Genomic DNA, 18,627 nt, shown 5'->3' on the forward strand with positions numbered 1-18,627 from the left:
TTTTAAATTGTATAAAATGGAGCCAAAGTCAAAAGTCATGTAGGGAAAATGTCACATTTACCTTAGCCTTTCCATTTTAGACTAATAATCATTTAAATTCACAAAATAATACAGCTCCCCCATCAATAGTTCTTTATTCTTTTGTCAGTAATGTTTTGTCAAGTATTCAAACAAAACACAACAAAACAAAAAACAAAACTTCATACGTAGCATTCTTCTATGCTACTCCAGTTACTTGCCCCTGGCCATGCAGCTCTTTAAACCTCTTCTCCTCATTGCCTAGACTCCCTCTCACTGTGTTCTGCCCCTTATCAGACCCTGCTCTATCTGTGTTATAAGGCTATGAGTAGCTTAGGAATCTCATAGGAGACAACAGACTCGAAAACAGGAATGTTACCATTAAGCCCCCAGTCCTGCTAAATTTGCACAATACTCTTCATCTCTTGCCACACTAAGATTTCTCTGTACGTGCAGAACAATGGGTGAGAAGACTGCCATCTGAGGATTCAGCTTTGCTCTGATACAAATTCATTGACCACTCTGGAGTTGAAAGTTTTCATCTATAAAATCTTAGTAAAACTCATTTACCTTAAGGAGAAATCACAGAATCATACAGGAAATGGGAGTGATATAAATAAGAGAACAAAAGCCAGCATGTAACAAGTGTTCACTATTACTGACCATTATTTATCTCTGATATCTTCTCTGCTCTTCTGCTACTAATTTGTGATCAACTACAATGTTTGGATTTCTGTATTCTCTACGGAACCATGGACTTAGTGATGTAAGGATTATTAACTTTCAGTCAAATACTTCTAAAGTCATGTTTGTTTGAACACAATTCTACAATTTCAACTACATGGTCTCTGGGCATGTGTGATCTCTCATCTGCTTGTAGATGTGCTGAGCTGTGAATACACTAATACAATACTCAACACAGAACAGTGACTCTAAGTATCACTGCTGTTGTTTTTAGGAGAAAAAAACCCATTCCACTCAATATGTTACAATGGTTAAACAATTTCTACACGTTTTAAATGTGAGGATGGTAGAGGCTGGGCACACGACCACAGCACATGGACAAGGACTAAACCCAGAGCTTCAAGTTTGCTGGTCGAGAAGTTCTGTCACTGCTATTCCAGCAGTCCTTGTTCTTACTACTTTCAACACAGCTCAGTCTTGCATTAAAAAAAGTCAGTTCAGGGATGGAGAGATGGCTGTTCAGTTAAGAACAGTTCATGGTTTTGTAGAGGACCCAGGTTCAATTCCTAGCAACCATGTGGCAGCTCACAATGTATCCCCATTTCTAGGGAGATACTCACATTCAGGCAAAATACCAATGAACAGGAAAAAATTCAATAAAAACAAACAAACCATTAAATAATAATGTTTTAGCTTATTTTATTTTATTAAATAATAATAAAAAAGGTCATTTCAAGAGCTGGGAGATGCTCACTAGATAAAAAGCATTTGCTTTGCAGAACTGCGTTTAATACCAGGATTCACACAAAAGGAGGTAGTAACGCCACTACTGAAGCTTAGAGTCCGGCAGCTCTCTAGAGTTCTGCTGGCCAGCCAGCACTGATGAACTTCAAGCTCAAATAGGGCAGTAAGGTCAATCCACCTGCCTCTGCCTTTGAGACCTGAGACTAAAGTGTGTACCATCATTCCTGGCTTCTTTCCCTTTCTTAAGAAGTATCTATATTTCGGGGCTGGGGATTTAGCTCAGTGGTAGAGCGCTTACCTAGGAAGCGCAAGGCCCTGGGTTCGGTCCCCAGCTCCGAAAAAAAGAACCAAAAAAAAAAAAAAAAGTATCTATATTTCTTAGATACTTATTTCTTAGTTACTTATCAATACATTTATCTGTTGAAAGGAATCTAGGGGCTGGGAAGGCAGCTCAACAAGCATTTATCCTGCATGTCTAGGGTACTGGTTCATGCCTAGTGTTGCAAAGTAAAATGACTGTGAATCCCTGTGTTGCTGTGGTGTACATCTAGACAAAGAGCAAGGCTCTGGTTTAATCCCCAGCCACAGATGCTGGGAAGAAAACAGTTACTGACAGTAAGACACTCTATCTTATCTGTACCTTAACATCTGAAAACAATCACATTTAAGGTTTAGTTTAAAAGGAGTTCTTAGGGATGGAGATGACTCAGAAGTTAAGAGCACGTATTGCTCTTTCAGAGGACCAAAGTCTAATTCCCAGAACTCGCAACAGTTCACAGATGTAACTCTAGCTCCAGATGAGCTCCAGTCTCTAACCCACACAGACACAGACACAGACACAGACACAGACACACACACACACACACACAATTTAAAAAATTAATTAAATCTTTAAAAAACAAAATAAAAGGAGCTCTTAGCTAGGCAATGTGCTCCACCACTGTTGTATTTTCAACATTTGAGAGGCTGATTTTAAGAAACAAACAAAAAAAAAAACCCCAACAAACAAACAGCAAAAACAAAGTCTCAAGTCGTTGTGCTGGAGAGATGACTCAATGGCTAAGAACACTGACTGCTCTTGCACTGCTTCCAGCACCTACGTGGCAGCACTGCAGTTCCCAGCCATCTTTAACTCTCCAGTTCAAGGGATCTGATCCTCTCTTCTGGCCTCAGCAGGCACCAGGCACACATGTGAAACACACACACACACACACACACACACACACACACACACACACACACACACACACACACTCTCTCTCTCTGCATGCTCTGACTATAGAGAGTTCAAGGCCAAAGTGAACCACAAATGGCCTCCACACCTATGACCTTTTGCATGTTTTTAGCCATCAGCTCAGAGTCAACTGGCACTTATCACAGGGTGCAGTTTTAAACAATTTGTATGCATACTTTCCAAATTTACTAGTATTTGTGTGCTGTGCATAAAATCTATGTGGAAGTCAGAGAACTTAGTTTCCTCCTTCTACTTTTACATGGGTTCCAGGATTTGAAATATGGTCATTAGGCTTTGGGTCATAGGTCATTGGGTGGCAAGCAAAAATGTTTAAATGTCTTTTGAATTCAAAACAATGCTTAATTGCAGAGACAAGTGGATCTCTGTGAATTCAAGTCCAAGATAGTTTATACTGGAAGTTCTATGCAGCCAGGACTACATAGTGAGAGACCCTGTAAATTCTGTAAGATTATAATGAAAGGGGCTGAAGAGATAGATAGCTTAGCATTTTAAAGCACTAGTTGCTCTTGCAGAGAACCTGGGTTAGATTGATTCCTAGCACCTACATGGTGGTTCACAATCTTTTAGAATTCTAGCTCCCGGGGATCCAAAATCTTCTCTCACTTTTGCAGACACACACACACACACACACACACACACACACACACACACACACACACACACAACTCGCGCACACAGGGAAAACATTCATACACATGAAAAAAATCCAAGAGAGACTATAGCAGAGAATTTCTACTGCTAGGCTGAAGAAATGGCTTAGTTAAGAACATAGCTGCTCTTCCAGATGACCCAGGTTCAATCCCAGCACCCACCATGGTGGATCACAACTATCAGTAACTCAGTTCCAGGGAATTCCCAATACCCTCCTCTCTTTAAGCCTCTGTGTGCACCAGGCATGGATCGGGGGTACATACATATATATATGCAGGCAAAATGTTCATACATAAAACAAGACAACTTAAAAGGCAATTTCTTGCTACTCAGTAGCCATAGGAACACTATGATACATCACAGACCTTCCACATCAACAGAAGTACACTAGTCAATTAGGACGTCCATGGTAAACATACCATAAGCTGGCTGGTGGTGGCTAATGCCTTTAATCCCAGCACTCAGAGGCAGAGGCAGAAAGATCTCTGTGAGTTCGAGGCCAGCCTGGCCTATAGAGTGAGCTCCAGAACAGCCAAGGCTACACAGAGAAACAAAACAAAACCAAAGCATACCCTACCATTAAGCTCTTTTGATAACAAACATGATTTGTTAGTCTCCACTTGCCTACATGTAAAAAGGAAAATTATCTTTTCCAAACAAATCATCAACGGTCACAACTAATAGCAAATCTAAACATCTTAGTGCGGCAAACAAGAGCACCTAGCAACTTGCGGTACGATTCTCCACATGAAAAAGTGGAAAGACCCTAGCCCATAAAACTGTCCTCTGAATGAACACACAACAGGTTATGGCATGTGAACCCACCAAAAATCAATTTAAAAATTATTTGAGAAACAAAAAACCCAAAACCCTTATGCTAAACTTTTTACTATACAAAAAAGGCCTGAATGCAATAGTCACATTTAATAAAATGTTAGCTAACTGGGATATTGTTCTGAAATCTGTTGTTTATCCTAGAACTATAACAATTTAATCTTCATTTCAGGAACTCCATATGAGTATCATTATTCAATGTGACAACTTAAAAAAAGAAACAAATACAACAAGACATACAACACTAAAAGTGTAACAATTCTTACAGAAAAAAGTAAAATATCAAACAAATTTGTTTGAAGCAGGTTTTCACTGTAACAAGTGCTAGTAGTCTCCATTATGTTAACAGGCTGACCTGAAACCAATCCTGTCTCCAGCTCCTGCTTGCTTGCTGGGATTCTAGTGTGCTACGCACACACAGACACACACACAGACACAACTATTTTCTACTACTCAGAAAAACAAAACAAAAAACTCAGAAAATTTTAATCAATAACCAATTCCAAATCTCTTAGAACTCAATATGGTCAATGATGTGTTAAGACTTACCTTCCTCTGTCTCTACTGGCTGTTGTGACAGAATTTTAAGAAGAACAGGATTTTTCCATACTCCTTCTTTTGTAACATGAACCAGTATTTGTAAATTATTATTTCCAAACTCCAACAATGCATCATGGGACTCCTAAAACGAAAGTAGCACATTTAGAAGAGAAGCTAATTAACAAAGCTTTGCCTTCTCAACTTAAATACCAATAAATTGAAAAGGACTTGTTCCTAGATGGAATGTTATGGCCTAGGTTAAATCTAAAAGCTTAGTTAACTGTTAGCCTGCCATTTTGTACTGTAACTCATATTATAAGGAAACTTTCTCACGTCCAGGTTGATTACATATTCTGTTGTCTTCTGTGCCCTTGATAAAAGTCAGTAGTTACACACAATGAGCTTGGACCTGAACCAACCACCCAGCAACACTTCCTGCACTTGTGTATAAGCTTTTATGGTATTTGCTTTTATAAGTTGCCCCTGAGATGGACCCCAACATAAGAGAGACATCTGTACCAATATCAGAAACTATCTGGAATAAGACTTCCATTTTGGGTAGGGGTTGAGTAAAGTTTAAGTTCCTGAGACCTCCCTGAGAACTGCTATGCTACCTGGCATAAAGAGACATGTACATGGGTAACTGACATCCTGGTTGACAAAATGTTAGACAAGTCCCATCCTGACTGACAAGTTAAGACAATAAGGTTAGGGGGTTGGGGATTTAGCTCAGTGGTAGAGCGCTTGCCTAGCAAGCCCAAGGCCCTGGGTTCGGTCCCCAGCTCCAAAAAAAAAAAAGGGAAAAAAAAAGACAATAAGGTTAGGCATGGCAAATCCCCTGCCAGTTGAATACCACAACTAATGGGGACAGCAGAAGTGTACAACAAAGACATGAGCCTAGCAAAGCCCCGTCTCTAAATCCTGATTGGTGGAATAACTTGACACAAATGTTTGTGGATTTTAGGCTTAAAAACCCTATATAACCTTATTGTGTGAATCTGTGACCCTGATCGATCAGTCCTGGGGCATATACAGCTCAATACGCTATCCGTGTCTGAGTGAGGTCAGTGTTCAACGCTTACAATGAGAGGGAGAGAAAGTAATGTTTGTGCTTTGCTATTGGGATATTCCCAACCAAGTTTAAAAAATGTATTTAAAATGTTTTCATGAATTTCCTTCATGTAAAATTATTATCACAATCAATTTATACCTGAGTTGAATATCTGAAATATCCCAATAACTATGATGGCTGGACCTAATAACCTTGGCAGTAGCTGACTTCATTTAAAGGCCTGTAGAGTATTCAGGCAGCACAGTAAAATAATTACCATATGGGAATAATTGATGTATGACACTGAGGTGAGGGGCAGTGCTGAGCTTCAGCTCCAGCTCTGATTTCCAACTACTTAAATCCTTGTTAATCTATTGTTTAAATAAGAGGTGGCTTTATACTAGATGTTTTAAGGTCTCGGTTATTCGCAGTTTTTAAAAATGTAATTGCTACTAGGTATGACAGCGCAAACCTTTAATCTCAGCATTTGAGAGGCAGAGGCAGGCACATCTGGAGTTCTAAGCTAGCCAGGCCTACACAGTGAGACAGAGTGGCACGTACCCAGCAATTAGTAAGTAGAAGTGAAGAAGCAGAAAGATCAAGAGCTCAAGGCCAGCCTGGGCTACATAAAACCTAATGAGAGAAAAAAGGGGAAGACTTCCAGTAATAGTTTATCAATATTTAATTTATAATTATTTGATATCATTTTAGATTGTTAACACAGCAATTTTCCTTTTAAAGACTGACTAGTCTTTAGACTTCTTTACCCTGAACACAGTGAAAACGAGAAGTCTACATGAAACTCTAGGATTTACTATCAGGTCACTGCTCACAGAGCCTGCCAGAAGAGTGATGGCACAAGTCTTTAGTCCCAGCACTTGAGGCAGAAGCAGGTTGAGCTCTGAGTTCAAGGTCAGTCTGGCCTACAGGGTAAGTTCCAGGACAGTCAGGGTTATTCAGAAAAACGTTTGCCTTGAAAAACAAAACAGGATGAAGAAAATATCATCACTCTGTGATAAACAGCAACTGACATGTAAATGGTTGTTCTCCTCCCATCCATCTCTCTAAATCTGGTGTTATTGGCACTCCCCAGGACTAAGGTGAAATAAGGTCAGGGGTACCACACCACATATTTTACTTTTTCATTGTTAAACTCAGAATGTATTTCATTTAGAGCAACTTTTGTTGCAAGTATTGACTGATTAATTAGTTAAATCATTATAATAAAGATACTTAAAAAACTTTGTATTTAAAAGGTTTTACTTATTGGGGGGATGTGTGTGCAAAACAGTACTTGTGAAGATCAGCAGAGGACACGTGGCAGTTTAAGTCTCTCCTTCTAACAAGTGTGTTCTGAAGCTTAAGCTCATGCTCTCAGGCCTAGCAGGAAAAGAGCAGCCTCGCCCACTGAGCCATCCTGCCAGCACAGGTTCTTTAAAGTACAACTGTTATACCCTGAGATGTGGAACACTGAGACGGCAGCAAGTCCTTCAGTTTCATACCATTAAAACCAACAGGAGATATTTAGTTAAATAATTCATGGTCACATGCAGAAAAGAGTATCATGTGTTGTCAAGGAGCAAAGTCATTGTCATGTAGAATAAGCTGCATGTTCATAATAAAAACTAAAGAACAAGCTGTATGGCCACCATAGGAGTACTGTGTCCAAGGCCAGCCTGGGCTACAAAGTGAATTCTAATTCAGCCTAGGTGGCATATACAGATGTTAATCTCAACAAACAAATGAACACACAACCCTCCCCCCCCAAACAACAATACCATGAACAATAACAAAAGTCCTGACCAGGCTGGAAATGTAGCTCAGTGTAAGAGTGCTCAGACAGCATGAGCAAGGCCACATAGCTTAATCTCCTGCCCTGGAAACAAGAACTAACTTGCTCAGAATAGGTTTTCTAATACACATGAGGCTGCACATCGGTCAAGGGACTTGGTGCCATCGGAGGCCTTCACTGATATAGATTCATATTCTGGGTGGAGATGGAGCATGAAACAGAATGAAACCCAAAAAGCCAGACATGCTGGCATGCCTATCAATCAGAACACTTAGGAGGTGAGAAAAGAAGATCAAAGGCTGGCCCAGGATACATACATAACAAGTCCCTACCTCCAAAAAAAGGAAAAAGTTTAATTTTGGTTTTTAACAGGGGCCAAGCCTCTTATTTATCTGCAGTGCTATTTTATTAAATTTACTGAAAAGATTCAAAACTATATCCCACAGATTTAACAACTACTAAAAACCTACATTGGGGGACGAAGAGGCACTTATTTTACTCAGGCAAACACTAAGAAAACAAAGAAGCGTAAGAGAGTATTTTGTCTAGGGAGGATATAATAAAATATAATATAATAAATATATAATAAAATATAATAAAATAAAGAGTTAAGTATATGTGCATTCTGGAAGGCCAGAACACAACACGCCTGGAACAAACTAAGGCCTCCAGACAAAAATACTTGTGTTCATCTGGGCATATCTGCAATTCCGGCACTCATGAGGCGAGGACAGGACTGTCACAAGGTTGAGGCCTGTCTGGGCTACAGATTGAGTCAAGGACAGTTTGGATTTCAGCAACCTACTTGTGTGATCAGCTTTAATAAAAAAAACAAAAACAAAAAACAAACAAACAAAAAAAACCACCAAAAAAAAAACCAAAAAACAAAAAACAAACACCAAAAAACCCAAACAAACAAACAAAAAACAAAAACAAAAAAACTAAACCCAAATAAATCCCAAACAAAAGCAGAAATCAGCGTGCCATACACAAAAGATGAATTTAATGGCTGTTTGGATATGTGAGAAATCAGGATTGCATTACATAGTTTCAAATAGGCCAGGAATGACAAAGAATTTTCTTCATTTTTCTCTTCAATCATTCCATTTTGTAGTATGTAGCTCAGAGGAAATAAATCCCTAAAATGTTTTTAACATACCAATCTTTATCTGTGTCCATATGAAAGGAAACCGGTCCAAGTTACTGTGAAATGTGTGTCCTGCATAAAGCCATTAATAAAGGGGTCTGATTCGGAAGGTGGGCGTTACTCTGGGCAAGCTAACTTTCCTCAGTGTGCCTCCTTGTTGTGAATGGAGATTCAAATAATCTCCACAATGTAAGGTTTACTTGATTAAAGAACATATTTAAAATAAAAGTACAGAGCAGTGATCAGTAATTAAATGATTGATATTATTTAATGTATATTTGTGTATGTGTGTATACGTAGGTGTGTGCATATTTAGGTCAACACCTTGGTATTGTTCTCCAGCGTTTTACCAACTTCCTTTGTTCAAGAGGCCTGGAGCTTTGCCACATAGGCTAGGCTAGGTAGACATGAGCTCTAGGGATCCTCTTTTCTGTTTCCCACCTTGCCATCCCTGGGATTATAGACCTATGGTAACACACCTGGCTTTTTATATGGGTTCTGGGGATCCAAACTCAGGTCCTCGTGCTTGCAAGGCAGAGACTTTAATGGTTGAACCATCTCCCTAGTTCTGAAGTGTATTTTTAAAATATCTTTTCAGTTTCTACCTCAACAGATCATTTGACACTTGTTGATGGTCAGGACACTTGCCATTTTCTAGTTTGTTCTACCCACTTAGAAAGGTGAGAGCCCAATGGTCTCCTATGGGTACAACTAGTTTAGTTGATCCAGAGATTTATATCGAGCGACAAGGTGCTATATCATGAATAATCTGGACATTTTAATTTAATCATAAATATACAAATATGTAATTAGCTTGTTTTTGTTCTAAGTTTCAAAGTTTCTTTGCTGAGAATAATTAAATATATTTGGACAACTAAACAGAGAATTTCTTACCTGTAAAGACTGAAGGAATGGTACCCAGACTTCACAGGGCAGTTCACTTTCAGACACTGAAAGCAGTAATTCAAAACAACTCCTACAATACAAATAACTATGTAAGTATGTAATGAGGTTAGAGTAATAATTAAGTACTGCATAAAAAATATGCAAGAATTTTATACTTGTTTTAAGTACTTATACTCTTTAAAATTGTTCTATTAGTTTTTCAAGTATTAAAAAACACAAGAGAAACTATAATGCTTTTGTTTAATTGTTGTTTTAATACATTTTGGAAACATATGAGCCTTCCAAAAAAAACAAAAACAAACAACAACAACAACAACAACAACAAAACAAAACAAAACGTCATATTCTAAGCAGTGCTCCCTTGTATAGGAAGGCTGCTCGGTACCTACAGACCAAGAGCGAGATCTCAGGACACTGGGGCATTAGTTGACACAGTGACAGAGATGCAGCCTGCCATCCACTTCAGTTCTATCACTTGCAGAGGAAACAGAATGACCAGCAAAGTGACTTCTTCACTTCTAAAACCCAACAAAAATGACTCTTCCTTCTATGATAACTAATAGCCCAGCACAGGGAAGAAGTAACAGAAAAGGATTTTTAGAGGATTCCCAAATATGTCAGTAATGCAAGTGAAAATGTCAACCCTAGCAGCTCACCTAAACCTTAGAGCACATTACTTTGCCTGTAGAGACTGATATCATGTGGCAGGAAGTGAGTGGGACTTGTTAGGGAGAACAATGGGATAAATAGGGAATACTAATCTTCCACAAAAATGTCAGATTCAGCTGTGGTGAAGAGAATACAAACAGGTAGGGCTAGACGAAATGAACAGACTGCATTCTAACTAGCATGTATCTTACTCAACAATGCAGGATCTAAATGAGACAGCACCAGTCCACGGCGGAATAGCTGTTGAGATGAATATCAGGCAACCTAATGTTAAACAGCTAAATGACTGTGGACACTTAGGCCGGCTTTACTATACCGATATTTTGTGCTGGTAAAATTATTTTTAGTTCAAAAAATGTAATCAAGTTGCAAAGTTTCACAGTATTTCTCCAAAGAATATGGTATTTCTCAAGCATAACCTGCTTCCAGATCCTGAATCTATGATAATTAATTCTGGTTGCCAACTTGATTAGCCTGAGACCCCTAAGAAGGACATCTAGATGAAAGCATCTTCACCAATGACTGACTACAGGGGAGACTTCAGCTGAGGTAAGCAGTGCCGCCTACAGCCTGAGCTCCAGAAGGATAATAAGGGAGCAGACCCTTCTGGGGCAGGCATCTCCCTCTGCTTCTTGCTTCAGGGTGAAGACTGCTCTACTTGGTCAGGCCTCCTTCTCATGATAGACTAAAACCCCTGAAACTACCAACACAATCCTTTTCTCTTAAGCTGGTTTTCTTTGGCACTTGGTCCCAGTCATAATAGACTGTTTAACACACATTCTTAGGTATATACCTAAGGGAGAGAGAAGGAGAATGGACTGTGTACATAAGTGCAGCCTGAGTGAGAAAAGAGACTTTAGTGTGTAGTGGTGGTGCAGGCTTTAATCCCAGCACTCTGGAGGCAGAGGCAGGGGAACGTCTGAGTTCAAGGCCAGCCTGGTCTATAGCGAGAATTCCAGGACAGCCAGGTCAGTCCCGGGTGCAGGGGTGTAGGGGAAACAGACTGACTGAGGCAGCTGCAGATGTTGTTTAGATGGAGCCTCACTTGGACTTTATCTCTTGGGAACTTAGGGGTGAAGGCTCAGAGAAAAGGGAAGGGATGCTGTGCAGAATAAACAGTGCTACCGTAAAGAAATCAGGCAAACATCACAACCAACAGTGCTCAATTCTTAAGTAATTTAAGAGCTTAAACTTACAGGACTAATCTGCCAAGCACTAAGAGGACATCTTCACATTCAGTAGTTAAAAATGGACGTGCGCTGGCAAAGCTCTGGATAGCAAGGCGGTATACCTCCAGAAGATACACAATGTGTTCTGATGCATTCTTGTTGCTTGCATACTGCAATAAGGTCTAAAAAACAAACACATTTCATCATTTTACAAATAACAAGGTTATTCATTCTCAAATGTACTGTTCGCTTCTCTTGTCCTAACACATGTGTACCTGCTGTTTTTTTAGGCCCTGGTTGGTTTAATGGATTCTAGATTCACTGATTTAATGAATCATCCCTTCGAAGCAAGCAGAATGCAGAATTTCTGACAGTGAGAAATCAGAGGAGTAAAGCCACAATATGCTTAAGTAGGGTCTCACTATACATGCAGAATTAAAGTAGCAAGTTTGTAAATACAGCATTAAATTGAAAAAGGAAAAGGAAAGGCAAGGCAGTTGCTGCATGTACACCCTACCACTAACAGAGTAAGTTTCTCCTCCTGTTTTCACTCACATATATTCGTAGATATATACAAGATTGAGAGGCAGGTTAGTTTGGGGTGTATGAACAACCAGGCAAATTGTCATGAGTTGAACTTTTAGAAATAATTTCTTATTTACCATCTTATGCCTATACATAAATAGACTATATAATTAAAATCAGATATATCATCAGAAGGGATAACTCAGGTCTGTCAACTAAAGTAGAGAACCCAAGTTATGACCTCAACAATTAGTCCCTCTTTCCTGTCTTATAAACAAAGCCCCAGGAAGTAACTACTCTCTCTCATGCAGCTACTGTCGCTCTTGAAGACAAGCAAGACGATATACTCTTACAATATACATGAGCCTTTATTTTAATTCCTTGAAAAGACACCAAGATCCTGACGTAAAGCTGCGTATTGTGGTGCACACCTTTACTCTTAGCGTTGGAGGTAGAGAGGCAGAGGCAGGAAGATCTTGCTGAGTTTGAGTAAGTTCTAGGAAAGCCAAGACCACACTAAGAGACCTTGCCTCAAAAACAGAAAAGTAAACAGCAGCAAAACCCTGGTGTAACTGTTGTCTTAGAATTTTCTGTCTAAAGGACTACAAATAGGGCTAGTAACAGTTACTGATACTAATGATACTAGCTACCAAACCACATGACCTGAGACCTACAAGGTGAAGATGTCCTCTATCTCCACATGAGTGTCAGACACACATGTACTCCCCCACTACACACACACACACACACACACACACACACACACACACACTAAAAAACTACAAAGAAATATAACGACAGTGAAGCATTCCCAACTTTTTACAGGTTTAGTTTCACTTTAAGGTCCCTTTCTGAGCTGGGTGTGCTGCACACCTGTAATACAGGGGCTCGGAAGTGATCTTTGCACAGTCTGAGGTCAAACCTCAAAACAAAAGAACAATAATGATCTTTATTACTAGGTAAGAAACAAAACAACCCCCCTCCTTTAATGACATGTGATATACCATCATGCTGCATATAGTAAAAATGCTCAACACACTGAATGATGTACACACCTGAATGCTCGACTGAGTGTCCAGTATTCTCAGAAATGCAATATATCATTTAACCAAATCATCCTTCCCTCTGATCCCTAAAGACAGGGTCTCAAATAGCCCAAGATGACCTTGAACTTGAGTGCTGGGATTACATGTGTACCTACCATGCTCAGTTGCTGCTGTGCTGGAGATCAAGTAAGTCAGACAGGCACTCTCCAGGCCACAGTCCACAAGACCTGGGATGTTTGAATTGTCTTGATTTATTTGTTTTAGATGTGGTTTCACTTTACTATTTACTATACCTTTCCATGTTTGGCTGTATTTAGATACACGGATGACTAATGATGTGTTACAAGTTGTGGACATATCTAGTATAGTAACTTGATGTACAAATTCAGAGCCTAGAAGCAATAAGGTAGATGTGACATATTGCTGGGATGTACGGGAGGCTCTCATGGCACCTAAGTTTAAGTATATCCAAGCATGCTAGGCCCTGGTTAGCAGTTGCCTCTCATAGCGAGTGAGTGAGTGAGTGCGTGCGTGCGTGCGTGGAGCGAGAGGGAGAGGGAGAGGGAGAGGGAGGGAGGTGGTAGAACTGAACCTAGAACTTCAAGCCTGCTAGGTCTTGGCTAGCAGCTGCCTGCTTACAATGAGGAAGTGACTAAGTAAACCACAACTCTTGCACCTTGTGTTGCTTCTTGTACCCAACTCACACTTTCCACATTAGCTATGCAAAAAAAAAAAAAAGTGTTTCTAACCAGCTTCAAACTTCTCATTTAGGCAAGGATGACTTTGAATTTCTGGTCCACTTGCTTCCACCTTCTAAAGGCTAGGATTACAGAATGCCTTTATGTGCTACTGGGTAAAGGCCCAAATTCAGTACTTCATATACAGTAGGCAAGCACTTTACAAACTGAGCTACATCCAGAGAGAGAGAGAGAGAGAGAGAGAGAGAGAGAGACAGAGACAGAGAGAGACAGAGAGAGACAGAGAGAGAGACAGAGAGACAGAGACTTCCTTGTCATTTCCATCCTCCACTGATCTACAACCCTGACCTTTACAGCAGAAGCTGGGTGTGGTGCTGCACGCCTTTGATCCCAGCACGCAGTAGGCAGAGGCAGGTGGAGCTCTGTGGTTCAAGGCTAGCCTGGTCTACAAAACAAGTCCATCACAGTCATCAATGGTTACACCGAGAGGGAAAAAAAGCAGGTTTTACACTTTCATCTGAACTAGTCATCTGGCTCCAATGCACATGTTTTATGTCTTCTCGGGATATACAACTCTACTACTATTTTAATAAATATGCTTATTTCCAAATTCTGCCTTTTCTTCTGACTCTACTCCCTTTAGTATCTGCACCCATGCAGTGTGGTAGTCATTTGGCCTTCTTCTACCTCCCATTCTAAAGTTACTGCTCCTGGGAAGTTTCCTGGCAATGGTACCAAGTGACATTCACTACTATGCAAGACTGTGGTTATGCTGGGGAAGTGGCTCTGCTTGAGTAGAACATGTGCCTAGACTCTTCTCTCCCACCACTTTCAGGACTTCTTTTCCCATACACCTATCTTCTTGCCTTGTTTAGCGACCACAGGTTTAGTATCCTATCCACTGAAGCTTGGTGGCCCCAGGACTTTCTTAGAATGGACTATAAATAGAATTTCTGGCTCCATAACTTCTAGGGCTTTACATGATGCTGGAGTCTGCTCCAGAAAAAAAAAAAAAATCAATCCCAATTTACATTCCAATTATCAGTATAAGACAGTGACACACTCAAGAGTTATCACACTAGACAGCATATGAAGCTGGGGGAGAGGGGATAGTCAAACTGTGTTAAACATCCTTGTGACTATCAAAGCCTTTAAAATGCATTCTTGGCAAACCACTAGTTTCTACCACAAGAACTAAGCATGTCAAATAGCACAATGCCTGTAACAATCCACCCCCACCTTACTTTACTGGAACTTGTTGGTCCTCAGCAACGAATGTGGCAAATGTCTTTCTTTATTCTGGAATTAATAAAATCTCATGTAACCACATCTACAATGGAACATGTATTGGAGGTAGCCTGAATCCATGTTCCTAAACCACTGTCACTCATATTTGGCTCCTGAACAAATTATCTATTTCCTTTGAGGTAAGAGGTATGGTTTTTGCATGGATAAAGTATCAGCTTAATGGAGAAATCTTGCTCATTCAGTTTACAATCTTTTCATTTTATTTTTGTTATCTTTTTTGAGGCAGGGTGTGATACAGCCTGGGTTGGCCTCGGTTCCTATGTTGTAGAGGCTGACCTTGAACTCCTGATCCTACTACCTCTGCCTCTGAAGTGATGAGATTATAGGCTTGTGCCATCACACCAGCTAACAATCTTTTCACCACCATGTGGCCGAATTGCTTTTAATATAACTTAAATTTTTAAATTGAGAATTATCAGTAAAAGACATAAAATTCTTATATACATGATGTAAGAACAGTAAGAAAAAGACAAATTTTTCATCAACTAATCAAGATATCTACATGCAAAAGGATGAAACCGAGAGCAGCTGAGAATGCTCAGAGGCAACCAGTTGGGTGATAAACCTAGGACACCTGAGTTCGAGCCCGGGGATCCACACGGTAGGAGAGAACAGGCTCCCACAAGTTGTCCTGGCCTTCACATACACATGCAATGCTGTGGCACTCATATACCCATGTACACACACACACTCATACATACATTTAAGACAAATGGGTGAGAAAAAAAAGGGCAAGCTTGATAGCATATGCCTTTAATCCCAGCACTTGATAGCACATGCCTTTAATCCCAGCACTTGATAGCACATGCCTTTAATCCCAGCACTTGGGAGGCAAGAACAGAAGATCTCTGTGATTTCAGGCCAGCCTGGTTCACACAGTGAATTCTAGAATAGGAAAAAAAAAAAAAAAAACAAACAAAAACCAAAACAAACAAACAAAAAAGGCAAAACAATACATATTTAAGTAGTCAAATTCATAGAAAGAGGAAAGGAAAGAATAAAATATGGACTTGAGTGTTTAATGAGCAGTTTCGTTTACGGACGAATGTACTGTTTTAATTAACTGGATGCAGGTGCGGAGAGGCAACATCTAGAGGAAGTTAAAACAGAAAAATAACTTGAACTCAAGAACTGGAGACCAGGTGTGGCAACACAGCAAGTCCCACCCTAGGTTAAGTAACTTATGTCATATACATTTTACACAATTAACTAAAAGGAGTCAACTGGGGCTGGAAGGCCTAATGAATGGTTAAGGGCATTTGCTATTACTGAGGACTGGATTTGGTTGCCATCACCCACATGATTGAGTCTACTCCAGTTCCAGGGGATCTGACCAACAACAACCTTCAGGGACACCAGACATACATACATGGTGCACATACACACACGCAGGCAAATCTTCATACACATAAAATAAATACATCGTTTTAAAAGTTTAAATAAGGGGCTGGAGATGGATCAGTGGTTAAGAGCACTTGTGGCTCTTGTATAAGACCCGGGTTCAGTGCCCCAAACCACTGGGTTCAGTGGTGGTTCATTAAGTATCTGTAACTCCAGTTCTAATGCTTTTTTCTGACCCCTGCAGCCACCAAGCACACACATGGCACACATACATACATTCAGCACGCAAAACACTCATACACATAAAAACAGTAAAATAAAATAGCCTAAAAGAAAAGGTTGTAAACAGCTGAAAATCAACTATGAGCCTCAAGATTTTAGAGGAACTTGAATGTGCAACTGGAAAGCTCTAGAGAAGGAGACAGATACAAGTAACCGTCCAGTTCTCCGTTAGTGAACTAGTATTACTAAAGATACTCATCTATAATATTTGTTAATTGCTGAAATGAGTTTTTCTTTTTCTCTTCTTTTTTAGACTGGGTCTCTCATATCTCACACTGGCCTTGGCAATGATCTTCCACCTTCCAAGTGTTGGGATTACAGACTCCTGCCACCCAGTCAAGTTAATGGCTTCTGGTAATAGGACCCAAGGTTTCCTGCATGTTCAGCAAGTACTCAACCAATAAAGTTACAACCATAGCACCAAAAGTGGATATTTTTAAACGTGAGATTTACTACATATGATAACAGCATAATAATCCTAATTGTGTAAGAGAGAAAGACATGCTTTTTGGCTGTCTGACCCATCTTAACCACTGAGCCATCTCTCCAGCCCAAGTCCCATCAATTTTAAGCCAACCCCTCTAGAATCCTTTTGGTTTGTCAGCAGTGCTGAGGACTAAACCCTGGGCTCTAACAAGCAATTAAAAGTTGACTCAATACTTATTTCGTACTAGATACGGTACGACCTTTTCAAAAGTGGGAGAAATATGCAGCATCACCATCATCTGCACAAGCTCATGCCTGCAGCTCTATAGTAGTCACTAACACTCAAAGAACTGGGAATACTGAAAATTTATTAAAAACAAACAAACAAAACCCCTCCAGGCTGGGCATAGTGATGCACATCTTTAATCCCATCTCTCAAGAGGCAGAGGTAGGCAAATCTCTGTGCAAGAGGCCAGTCTGGTCTACGCAGAGACCCTGTTTAGAAAACAAAACTGGGGCTTAGTGGTTAAGAGCACTGACTGTTCTTCCAGAGGTCCTGAGTTCAAATCCCAGCAACCACATGGTGGCTCACAACCATCTGTAATGGGATCCGATGCCCTCTTCTGGTGTTGTCTGAAGACAGCTACAGAGATAATAAATAAATCTTTAAAAAAAACAAAACAAACCCCTCCATATTCCTTGGCAAGTGCCAGTCTTCCTGTTTCTATGTGCAGTATCATTTTATAATATATTGTTTGAGAAGAGCAAAATGAAAGTATGTTATTGGCAGCAAAGCAGACAAACAGACGAGAGAGAACTCAAGAAATACAGCCCTATACATATGACTACTGACTCTCACAAAACCAAGTTAATGGAGAAAGGGTAATGTCTCAACAAATAGTGTTTAATCAGAAACTCGATTTTTACAAAAGTAATGTCCACTTATGCCTCACACCAAATATAAAAATTCAAATGGACCATATACCTGAATTTAACTATAAAATCTCTGGAAGGGATCATACAAGGTTATCTTAATGTTCTTAAGGTGAGAGGACTTTTTTAGACAAATGATTAAAAGTGCAACCCAAAGGAAAAGTGGAAAAATTGAATTTAAACAAAATTATGAATTTATGTTCTTTGACTTAACTGTTAAAAAAGCAAAAGGAGAAGAAAATCTTTTAGAGTAGCAATACCTTAAAAAGTAGCCATGCCAGTGTCTGTCAGGAAGCATTGCTGATGGGAGTGTAAAATGATACAACCTGTCAAGGGACCAAGCTATTACATTTTATCCACACACAGAATGTTCACAGCAGCTCAATTAATACATAGTACCCACAAACTAGAAACACCCAAACATTTATCAACAGCTGAATAAATAGAAAAATTATAGTATATCCATACCAAGAAGCCAACTATTTATTTGTATGACACAAATTTCAAAATAATTATGCTGAGTGAAAGAGGTCACACAGATTCATGATTGTGCTTACATGAAATCCTAAAAAATGCAAGCTACGAGCTGGAAAGATGGCTCAGTGGTT

The 18,627-nt window shown here is 39.7% G+C and overlaps 1 protein-coding gene across 1 annotated transcript in view; it reads right to left on the reverse strand.

Annotated features, from left to right (window-relative positions):
- Rlf (RLF zinc finger) overlaps window positions 1-18,627 on the reverse strand; it is a 55,638-nt gene that overhangs the window by 23,751 nt on the left and 13,260 nt on the right. The window contains exons 2-4 of the mRNA NM_001427447.1: window positions 11,488-11,642; window positions 9,611-9,692; window positions 4,736-4,868 (exon numbers count right to left, since the gene is read on the reverse strand). Of these exons, the coding sequence (NP_001414376.1) occupies window positions 4,736-4,868; window positions 9,611-9,692; window positions 11,488-11,642 (370 nt within the window). The remainder of the gene's footprint in view (window positions 1-4,735; window positions 4,869-9,610; window positions 9,693-11,487; window positions 11,643-18,627) is intronic.

Source organism: Rattus norvegicus, chromosome 5 (assembly GCF_036323735.1).
Source record: "Rattus norvegicus strain BN/NHsdMcwi chromosome 5, GRCr8, whole genome shotgun sequence".
Classification (NCBI taxonomy): Eukaryota; Metazoa; Chordata; class Mammalia; order Rodentia; family Muridae; genus Rattus; species Rattus norvegicus.